At 50.9% G+C, this 10,256-nt stretch overlaps 1 protein-coding gene across 1 annotated transcript in view; it reads right to left on the bottom strand.

Moving 5' to 3' along the window:
* Positions 289 to 10,256, bottom strand: part of ANKH (ANKH inorganic pyrophosphate transport regulator) — a 168,608-nt gene continuing 158,640 nt past the window's right edge. Inside the window, exons 9-12 of the mRNA XM_018065615.1 lie at positions 6,159 to 6,288; positions 3,538 to 3,661; positions 2,700 to 2,799; positions 289 to 2,320 (exon numbers count right to left, since the gene is read on the bottom strand). Of these exons, the coding sequence (XP_017921104.1) occupies positions 2,207 to 2,320; positions 2,700 to 2,799; positions 3,538 to 3,661; positions 6,159 to 6,288 (468 nt within the window). The 3' untranslated portion in view covers positions 289 to 2,206. The remainder of the gene's footprint in view (positions 2,321 to 2,699; positions 2,800 to 3,537; positions 3,662 to 6,158; positions 6,289 to 10,256) is intronic.

The following is a 10,256-nucleotide window of genomic DNA, read 5'->3' as shown; positions in this document are numbered from 1 at the left end:
CAAGGGCGTGGAGGAGGGACGTGCACGTCAAGAAGGGAGATTTTGCACAACTGTTGCCCTGCCACTGTGGCCTGGGTCTGGGCATCCTTCCTGCGTTTTCCGAAACACTAACAAAATACCACAGTCCGTCCTTCTTTATCCCCAAAGATGTCTCTGATGTTAAAATGCCGTGTTCTAGCTGCATAATGAAGAATCTAGCTGGTCTGTCCTGATCTGGAGGGAACGGATTTGCTTTTTCAATGTACTCTTTAGGTTCCAACCCCACAAGCATGAAATACTAGTCACACATGTTAAAAAATACTGCCGTTTAATTTTCTAGTCACGTATTTTAAAAAAGCCGATACAATTAGATTCTTCCCCCCGTCTTCTCGGATCTGCCCCCTGCAACCACCCTCAAAGCGATGCGTCTTAATTCTAAGCGCAGAAACCCCTCAGAGGAAGCCCATGAGAGTTTGTCCCCCAGTGGTCACTGGGTGTCCAGACGTGTGAACGAACCCTGTGAATGTTCATGGCTGACTCTGAGCCCTTACATTCTTTTTTCTATGAGGAATGATATGATTACATGGCACTGAAAGCAATAAACGCAAAAGGCTTGACTTTTTCTTCTTTACCCTGCGAGCGTATATTTCGATTCCACTATGGTCTACATCAGCTGACCCATTTACACCCCTGTTACTCATAATGAAAAATAGTTATCTTGTCACTGACTGACTCTTACATTTGTATACAAATGACAGACTGTAAAACCTCTCCAAACAAGACACACTGTTCATCAATACAATACGTTTCCACTGCAGGTATGTTGAGCACACAGGCCATCACCGTATTGTATTAGAGACATTTTATTGAAAATGCGAAAATAGGAAATGTATTATAGCCTAAAATAAATTACATAACATATACAGTATATATTTATATCTTTAAAATATTTTTGTGTTTAGGTTCTTTCCATCTAGGAATTTTGACTAAATCAAGAATTTAGTGAACCGTGTCCGTAATTTTTTAAAGAAAAAACCCGCTTTCCAAAACTTAGAAAAATATACTGCACTGAATGGATTTCAAATGTGTCATTTCAGGGAATATCACATAGTGACTTTGCTGTCGTTTATAAAATGTCTTGCTTTCTTGTGACGTGAGTGGCGAGTACAGAACACTTGGAATTACCTGTACCCCAGGGTTAGGACTAAGAATGGCAGGACCAGGTCATAATTCTACTTCCAAAGCGACGACATAGCAATCTGGCATTAGAATGCTAGATTATGACTTAAAGCTTCAGTTCACTTTATAAAGACTAAATGTGAAGTTAGAATGCTCCTTCTCCCTTGCTTTAGTGCCATCTTCAGGAAAGGTGAGTGAAAAACAAGCCTTCGGGGAAACTCATGCCCAGGGATGCGGTGATGGGGGACAGGCTTTGGGACAACTTTGACAAGGCAGCTCTCGTATGTACACGGCTGGTGTGACAGCGAGCGCACACGCAGATCCACGAAGCGGCCAGGGGAATGCTATCGTTGGCGTGTTGTCTGTGTGCTGCTCCCGGGGCGCCTCTAACCTGCCCGCCGGAGATTATTTCCGGCCGGCCGTCGGTCCAGCGCGTTTGCACACCCATTCCTCAGCGCGGCCGGCCAACCCTGGGCTGGGGGCGGACCCCGCCCTCGGCCCGGGTGTGGCAGACGGTTCAAGACGCCACGGTGCGAGGCCTCGGCCACAGCCCTTGGCACAGCCACGTGACCCGGAAGCCAGTTGTCCCCGGTGATTCTTGAGCGATGTGAGGCGACAGGGTGAGCCTGCGGCCTGCCGGGCGGTGGTGGCCGAGGGGGCGCTGGACGGCACAGCCGCGGTCCTTTGGTTCCAAGTGGAGATTGTCCGAGGACGGGCGGGGGAGAGGCGACTACAAGGCGGCTATGTCCTTGGGGTTTTCACGAAGCGGGGGCATGAAGTCAGTTCTTTTGTTTCCACAAAGCAGTGGTGAGACCGTTCCACAGGTCCCTTCATGAGCGTGGGCACACCCGGTATGCCAGAGTGTCTGTGAAACCTTTAGATCAAGGCCTCTTTTGTTACCCAAACAAAAACCAAAAAATGAAAAAAAAAAAAAAGAAAGAAAGAAAGTGGAAGAAAACACGTCGGGGAGGAGCAGATGGCGGCGCTGGGGCATCACCTGGGCCGTCCCTGCGGCGCCCGCCCAGGGGGTGAGGGGTGGGGGGCGGCCTCATTCCTGCTCCTCCCGCATCTCCACGATGTCCGTGCCCTCCTCCGCCGGAGGTATGTCCGTCATCGCCGAGTCCTCCCCCTCGGCGGCCGAATCGTTCTCCATCTTCTTTTTCTAGACCAGAGAAGACGCATCAGGGGGGCTGGGGCGGCGGGAAGCACAGCGTGGCAGAGGTCTCAGGGGACCCCTCGCCATGGACTTGGATCTCATTCATGTTTGGGGGCGACCTCGTCGAGGCTGCATTTTTAGGTCCGCGTGTTCCTTTCAGTGGAGTGACTGGGGAGTTGGCTGCGTCCCGCGCTCTGTGAGAGGCACTGGCGGGGGTGGGGGGCTCCTGTCTCCCATCTCCCCTCCCATCATCTATGAAGACCTGGCACTGCCCGAGGACACCACCTCCTAGTGCCCTCCCCTCCCCTCCCCCTCATGACCATGTGCAGTCTCCCACACCAGGGGGCGTGCCAGGCAGGGGTACCGTTCTGTCGCCCTCTCTCACCTGTTTCCGATAGACGTAGCACGCTGCTATGGCGACCATGGTGGATTCTCCCACAAACCCCGCGAGGAGGGAGCCCACGCCCAGGGTGGCTCCGTGTACCCTGGGGATTAGAACGCAAAGGGCATCTGTCTGTTAGAGCCCCGCGGAGGCACAGAGAATCAAAACCCAGCCAAAACCCAGGCAAGGTGTAGGCGACAGGGGTGCCGAACGATTGCCTTCGATATCTGCCTGTTAGCACTGCACCTAATAAATATTCCACCTGGGTGGGATAGCGGCCTGGGACCCCCTCAGGGCCCGCGACTCCCACTCCTGCTCCAGATCTCAGCTCAGCATCTTCTGGGGGAGGGGCACGTCTCCCGCCTGCCCCGTGTGCCCGTAGCATCCTGCCCCTTCTCTCTGTAGAGTGCAGTTTCCCAGTAGACGGGGTCCCCGGAGAGTGGGGATCCCTGAGAACAAGGGCAACACCCTCGCTCGCTCCCTTGCGTTTTTCACCTTGCCCCTGCCCGCCACACCGCGGTGGATGCTCAGTGCTGACTGTGTGGGTGGGCCTGACCCTGAAAGTGCTTTTCTAGAATGGATCTCAACAGCCTCCAACCTGGTCCCCTGGGCAGAGAAACGAGGCATCACTCAGCATTTCTAACTCTAGACACGCTTGGGGATTTCCCAGGAAAAAAAAGCTGATTTAACCTTCTGGACATAGTGCCTCGGTGGCAGCAGGATCCCATAGCTCCCCCCGCACCTCCCCCACCTTCACACGTACCCCAGGTAGGGCAGGACCAATGGCAGCAGGATCCCATAGCCCAACTCCCCCTTCCCCCGCCCTCCCCCAACTACGTACCCCAGGTAGGGCAGGACCACGAGGCTGGTGATGAGAACAATGATCCGCAGCACGGAGCTGGGCGCCAGGACGAAGGTCTTCTTCAGGGTCATCAGCCACCCGGTCAGATGGGCCCTCACGGTGACTGGAGGGAGAGCCAAGGACTGGTCAGCAATGGCCCCCTTCTCCCTATCCTGCTGCTTCTACCCCCAGCACCCTTCCCCCCGCCGCCCCCCAGAGCCCGCCCGCAGCAGTGCATCCTGGGTCCCGGGGACGGCCCTGCGGCTGCCGCCCTGGGCCCATCTTCCTGCCGGGGTTCCTGATCCCTGCCTCGGGGTTTGGAGGAGCCCTGTCCCTCCTCCCCCACCTCGCTCCGTGTGCAGCACAGTCCTTAAGTGTCCTTTCCCCACTGTGACCGCCACCCCCGGGCGGGGGATGGAGGGGTGATGCTGCCACTCCCTCCACCCCACCCTCACCCCCACCCAGCCTCAAGCTCCCATCACGCCCGTCTAGGAAAACTCAAGAGAAGAGCAGCGACTTGACGGTGGTCCAGTTTGATTCCCGGAGCAGAGAACCTGGACTGGAGGCCGGGTTTCCCCGCGCGTGTGGGCGGGGCGAAGTAGGGGGCGGGGCGAAGTAGGGGGCGGGGCGAAGAAGGGCGAAGGAGGAGGTCTGGCTCACTTCTGGGTTTCTTTCACAGCCTCCCGACTGCGGACCGCGGCCGGCTGCATCTGTCCACGCCTCACAAAGACCTCACGGCGGGTTCCCAGTACCCTGTCTCCCCAGCTTGATCTGTGAGTTTCTGGAGCGCAGGCAGGGCACCCGCCCCAGCGCCCAGGAGGGGCTCCACGGAGGGTATGTCAGTGACGACTGGCTGATCTTGGCGGACATTTCAGTTCAGTTCAGTAGCTCAGTCGTGTCGGACTCTGCGACCCCATGGACTGCAGCATGCCAGGCCTCCCTGTACATCACCCAAACTCATGTCCACGGTTTACTCGACTCATGTCCATTGAGTCGGTGATGCCATCCAACCATCTCATCCTCTGTTGTCCCCTTTTCCTGCCTTCAGTCTTTCCCAGCATCAGGGTCTTTTCCAATAAGTCAATTCTCTTCGCATCAAGTGGCCAAAGTATTGGAGTTTCAGCTTCAGCATCAGTCCTTCCAATGAATATTCAGGACTGATTTCTTTTAGGATGGACTGGTTGGATCTCCCTGCAGTCCAAGGGAATCTCCAGAGTCTTCTCCAACAACACAGTTCGAAAGCATCAATTTTCAGCACTCAGCTTTCTTTATAGTCCAACTCTCACATCCATACATGACTACTGGAAAGGCCATAGCTTTGACTAGACGGACTTTGCAGACATTTAGGTTTGATCTGAAACTGGGCGGGGCTTGAGGAAAAAGGAGGTCTAGTCCTTTATCCCATGTAGGGGCAGCACAAGGCACAGACCTATCGAAGGGAAGGAAGCGCGCACTCCTGAGATAAAAGCTCATGTCCAGTTTGGAGGAAGAATCTGCATCTGATGCAGTGTTCCTCCTGCCCCGGTGGAGGAGTTGAATTTTGAGGTACAGGTGGCTGCACAGGTGGGATGCTAACCTGATGGGCCCAAAGCCTTCAGGTTGCAAAGATGGGTGGAGTCGTCTGTCTTCAAGCAGTTGGTTTGACAGGTGAGGAAGGGGCCTGGAGAGGAGATTCAGAGTCCTACCCCAGTCCTAGCTTTGGGACCTCCAGCTCCTCCTCAGGTCCAGACTGAGGAGTCGAGTCAACAACTAGTGCCTTGATCTCCAGGTGGCAGCAACCCTCGGGTCCCTCAGTGTCCCACACCAAACCCAAGGACCAGGCAACACCCCAGGAAGCCACCAGGAATTCTTGACATCTAGGAGCAGGGGCAGCTCCTGGCCTGACTTGGGAACAGCTCAGGGTGGCAGGTGAGCCATCAGCCCCGGCGTCGACTGGCCCCACAGCCCATCTCTAACCACAGCCTTGCCCCTGGATTCTTTTCTCCAGCAGTCCTTTTAGAATCTCAACAGATGCATAGATTTGTGTCACCAGTCACCACAGTGAAGGCAGGGAATGGTTCTGCTGCTGCTGCTGCTAAGTCGCTTCAGTCGTGTCCGACACTGTGCGACCCCATAGAGGGCAGCCCACCAGGCTCCACCGTCCCTGGGATTCTCCAGGCAAGAACACCAGAGTGCATTGCCATTTCCTTCTCCAGTGCATGAAAGTGAAAAGTGAAAGTGAAGTCACTCAGTCGTTTCCAACTCTTAGCGACCCCATGGTCTGCAGCCTACCAGGCTCCTCCGTCCATGGGATTTTCCAGGCAAGAGTACTGGATTGGGGTGCCATTGCCTTCTCCGGGGAATGGTTCTACTACCCCTGAAAATGACTCATAATATCCCTTCAGGTTCTTTCTACTGAGTCTGCAACCACTGTCCTTTAAGAAAGAAATTATGCCTGTTTGACTCGCTTCTCCAACTTTCAACCTGCTGGATAATATCTTCGCCTTTTTTTAATCCACTGTGAAGCTTTAAAGTGTATACATTTTGTTTGGGACAGAACTGGTAATGTTTCTAAAGAAAGAAAACTGAATCAGGCATGAGAGTGATTAGGAATTTTTCTTTCATTCTCTGTTTTCCTTTACCTGGAACCGGGAAGAAGGAGAAGATACGCAAGGGAACAACGCAGAGTTCTGCAAAGGCAAAGTCCACGCCGATGATGTCTATCAGAATCTTCTCGGAAACGTTGGGAGTCCAGAACATCACAAAACAGAGCTGCCAGGGGAAAGAGGGCAGGAAGCAAGATTATTAGAAAAAGGTGTAAAGGAATGAAATGTGACAGGTATTACATGGTCCTCGAGGAGCTAGGAAAGAGGGTGAACGTGCCCAATTGGGGGGCTGGCACATGGGTCCTCAAGTGCCACTGTCTTGCTCTCTTCTTACCTGCCACAGGTAAGACCCTGGCCCATTCATCACACCTGCCCCACAGGAAGCCTGGCAGGGGGGCCCATGTGGGAGGCAGGCCCCTGAGCAGGTAGCCGCACTAATGTGGAAAGTTTACATAGGCTGCTGGACAACTCAGTTCAGAGTGAACATGTGTATTAATATAATTTTTACAACTTTAACCAAATAATAAAAAGTAATCTGAAAGTATCTGGATGCATGCAGAACTCCACTGAATCAGATCTGGGAGTAGAAGGGGTGGGGCAGGCTGGGATAAAAGCTACTGTTGGGGGTCAGCCCTTAGGGGACCGACTTTTCAAGCTTTGTGTACTTATAATCGATAGAAAAACTGAATTTAAAAAGGTAACGATATAACTTTGGAAGAGAGTGTTAGACAAATGCCAGTTTGTCTAACACTTGGCCAAGTTAAATGCTAATTTCATAAAATACTTCTCTGCTTTTCTTAAGATGCAAGCGATTCTTCCCTAAGATGAAAGTGAGTGCATCATAAAGTGAATTGCAGCCGTTCCCTGGTGGCTCAGCAGGGAAGGATCTGCCTGCCAGTGTAGGAGATACGAGAGACTCAAGCAGGGTCCCAGGTCAGGAAGATCCCCCAGAAGGAAATGGCAACCCATTCCAGGATTCTTGCTGGGAAATCCCCTGGACAGAGGAGCCTTCGCAGGCTACAGTCCATGGGGTCGCAAAGTATTGGACACAATACAACAACAGAAACAGAACTCTGACGTTTTAGACTATGGGCCCCTCTGTCCGTGGAGTTTCCCAGGCAGGAATTCTGGCCTGGGCTGCCATTTCCTACTCCAGGGCATCTTTCCGACCCAGGGACTGAACCACGTCTCTTGTACCTGCTGCATTTGCAGGTGGGTTCCTTACCCCTGGCGCCACCTGGGAAGCCCATAACAACGTTCAGGCTTTGGGTAAATTATGTTTCACGGAATTAGACTGGTCCTATTACTATGTCATGTTGAACTTTATTAAAAAGCATCTTGGTGGGCTTATTATCAATGTTTCACTTTTATAAGTACAATGGAACTTTTACTCTATCTTGTATTTTTCAACATCTGGGAAAATATTCCATTTGATTTTCAAGGATGACAGATGTACTATCATTTAATCCTATTGCCTGACGGCAGTACTTCCACTGTATAATTGACAAGAAGGGAAAAATACTTCCTTAGATCTAACAAGAGCTCAGAGGCTTTATTACCGAGTGGCCTGGACAAGTGGCCCTGCCATGTTTTCCCACTGCAAAGCCGGTTACCAGTTAGTCATTCATGCCCACAGCCGGGGTGTGGTGGCAATTTCACACAGCCACACTGAGCACAGCACTGGGACTCAGTTCCTTTTCTTGACAGGGTTGTCCCTCCTTCCAAATATTTTCCACAGCTATGAAGCATTAGGTGCTAAGTGAGCATCACCCCAACTCTGGACTTGATCAGGACTTATGGAGGATAAGCTATCTGGGGTTTCCTCACTGGCTGGAGTGAGCTCTCTAGGCTGCATTCTGCTAAAAGAAAAAATTTAAGCTTCCAGGAAAGTCATAGGCAGGCTTTCCTTAGTTTGTAACCAATGATTATTTGAATATGAGATAATGCTGTCTCTCTGTGCTTTGCAAAATCACTGTAAAGTGGCTTTTAAATGACAACAAACTGAGGAAATAGGAGGGGGTAACTGCATGTCAGAAGGAAGGTGGGATCAAGTGCCTGCAACAAAGGTTACTTCCTCCCACCAACTTCTCGGCACCGATAATGTCCACCTGGAGGCTTTCCACTGCCCTGGAGGAGAGGGCCAGTAACCCCTGGAGGAGAAAGTCCAACCTCAGGCCTCAAGATAGTGAGTGCATCCATATTAAGGGAGGCACTGCCATAAGTACCCTGAGCAGGTGACTCTACTTCTGGTCCCTTGAAAGCAAAGCAGTAAGGCTTGTTGGATCTCTAATAGAGCTTCTCAGGAGGGAGGCTTGTTGTTAGATCTAAGGAAGTATTTTTCCCTTCTTTTCAAATATGCAGTGGAAGTACTAGAATCAGGCAATAGGATTAAATGATAGTATGTCTGTCATCCTTGAAAATCAAATGGAATATTTTCCCAGATGTTGAAAAATACAAGATAGAATAAAAGCTCCATTGCATTTATTGATACATCATTTCTAAAATTCACAGTGTGGTTTAACTTGGTACCACTAAGCCCCTCTGTTCTCCATGCGGTACTCATCTGTGCCAAGTACATCCTACAAGGCCCTGTCAAGGCCACGTGCCACCGAGATGCTTCTTCAGAGTTTTCAGCCCCACACACCTCCAGCCTAGGTTGGATCTTTCTGTTTAGTTGCTCAGTCGTGTCCGACTCTTTACGACACCATCGATTGTAGCCCACCAGGCTCCCCTGTCAGTAGAATTTTTCAGGCCAGATTACTAGAGTGGGTGGCCATTCTAGAGCAAAGTAACTGACTGTTCTCAGTCTGATCTGGGCCTCAGCAATCACAGGTTTAAAGAGAAGAAATACCACAGGGATCAATGCTTCCTTTCTTTATCTCACTCAAGTCTCTGAATTTGACTCTTAGCCTTCACCAATCTGACCCATGTTTCCAGTATGAAAATGCTCCTTGCCTTCCAGCTTGCTTCTTAAAAAAAAAAAAAAAAAAGACTGGTTCCAGCATTGCCCAGAAAGGAATACATGCAACTCAGAATTAGGTAGAGTGTTGGTTACAAGCTGCAATAGCTATTTGCGGGTCAAAATTTTCCAAGAAACATACTGAGCCCTAGCATTGTAATCAGATGAGATTTAACCAGTCTGTTTCAGAAAACAGGAAACTCTAGAAGGTAACCTAACAAAGGCTATTTCAGGAAAAGTGTCTTTCTGATGCATTCACCTAGAGTAGTTTCAACTTAACTTATGCCCTCTGAGTTGACCAGAACATGCCGTGTTCTTCAAATATTTGCAGAGCCTAATGACATTGACTTTTCCAAACCAGAACACAAACCTAATAAACTACTGACAGTGAAGACGATTTGTTTCTTGGAGTCGCTGCAGGGTTGGGTTTTCTGCTGCTGAGTTTGCAGTCAACATTATCTCATTAGGAAGCAGCCAGCAAAACAGAACAACCCACTCCATGCCCAGATCTTGGTTTTTCTGTTTATTCTCTAATAAAAAGAACCAGGGCTCCTTGGAGAAATGGCTTATTCTAGGACTAGGGTGGGAAATATACAAGAGGATCAGCTTGAAACACAGGAATCCAGAAGAGAGAGATCCCAATGGCAAAGCTGGAGGAGTCAGAGCAGCTAAAAATGATGGAGTTAGGACCACAGCATACAATAAACACTCATATACAGATACGGCTTCCCCGGGGGCACAGTGGCGAAGAATCTGCCTGCCCGTGCTGGAGATGCAGGTTCAATCCCTGGGTCGGGAAGATCCCCTGGAGAAGGAAATGGCAACCCACTCCAGTATTCTTGCCTGGAAAATCCCGTGGACAGAGGAGCCTGGCGGGCTACAGTCCATGGGGCTGCGCATAACTGGACACGAGTTAGCGACTAAACGACAAACTACACAGATATATATAAGTAAACAAATGGGGAGACTTATCTGGTGGTCCAGTGGCTAACAATCCAGCAGGGAACATGGGTTCGATCCCTGGTCTGGGCACTAGGATCCCATATGCCCTGGAGCAGCTGAGCACATGAACCACAATGAAAGAGCCCACGTGACCCAGTGAAGATCCTGAGCACCGCAGCCAACACCCGCTCGGCCAAATGGCAACAAACCAAGCAAACAGCAGGGACAGATCT

The sequence above is a fragment of the Capra hircus genome, chromosome 20, assembly GCF_001704415.2.
Source record: "Capra hircus breed San Clemente chromosome 20, ASM170441v1, whole genome shotgun sequence".
In the NCBI taxonomy this organism is placed as follows: Eukaryota; Metazoa; Chordata; class Mammalia; order Artiodactyla; family Bovidae; genus Capra; species Capra hircus.
Note: the sequence above shows the minus strand (reverse complement) of the source record. Positions and strands in the feature narration are given on the sequence as shown.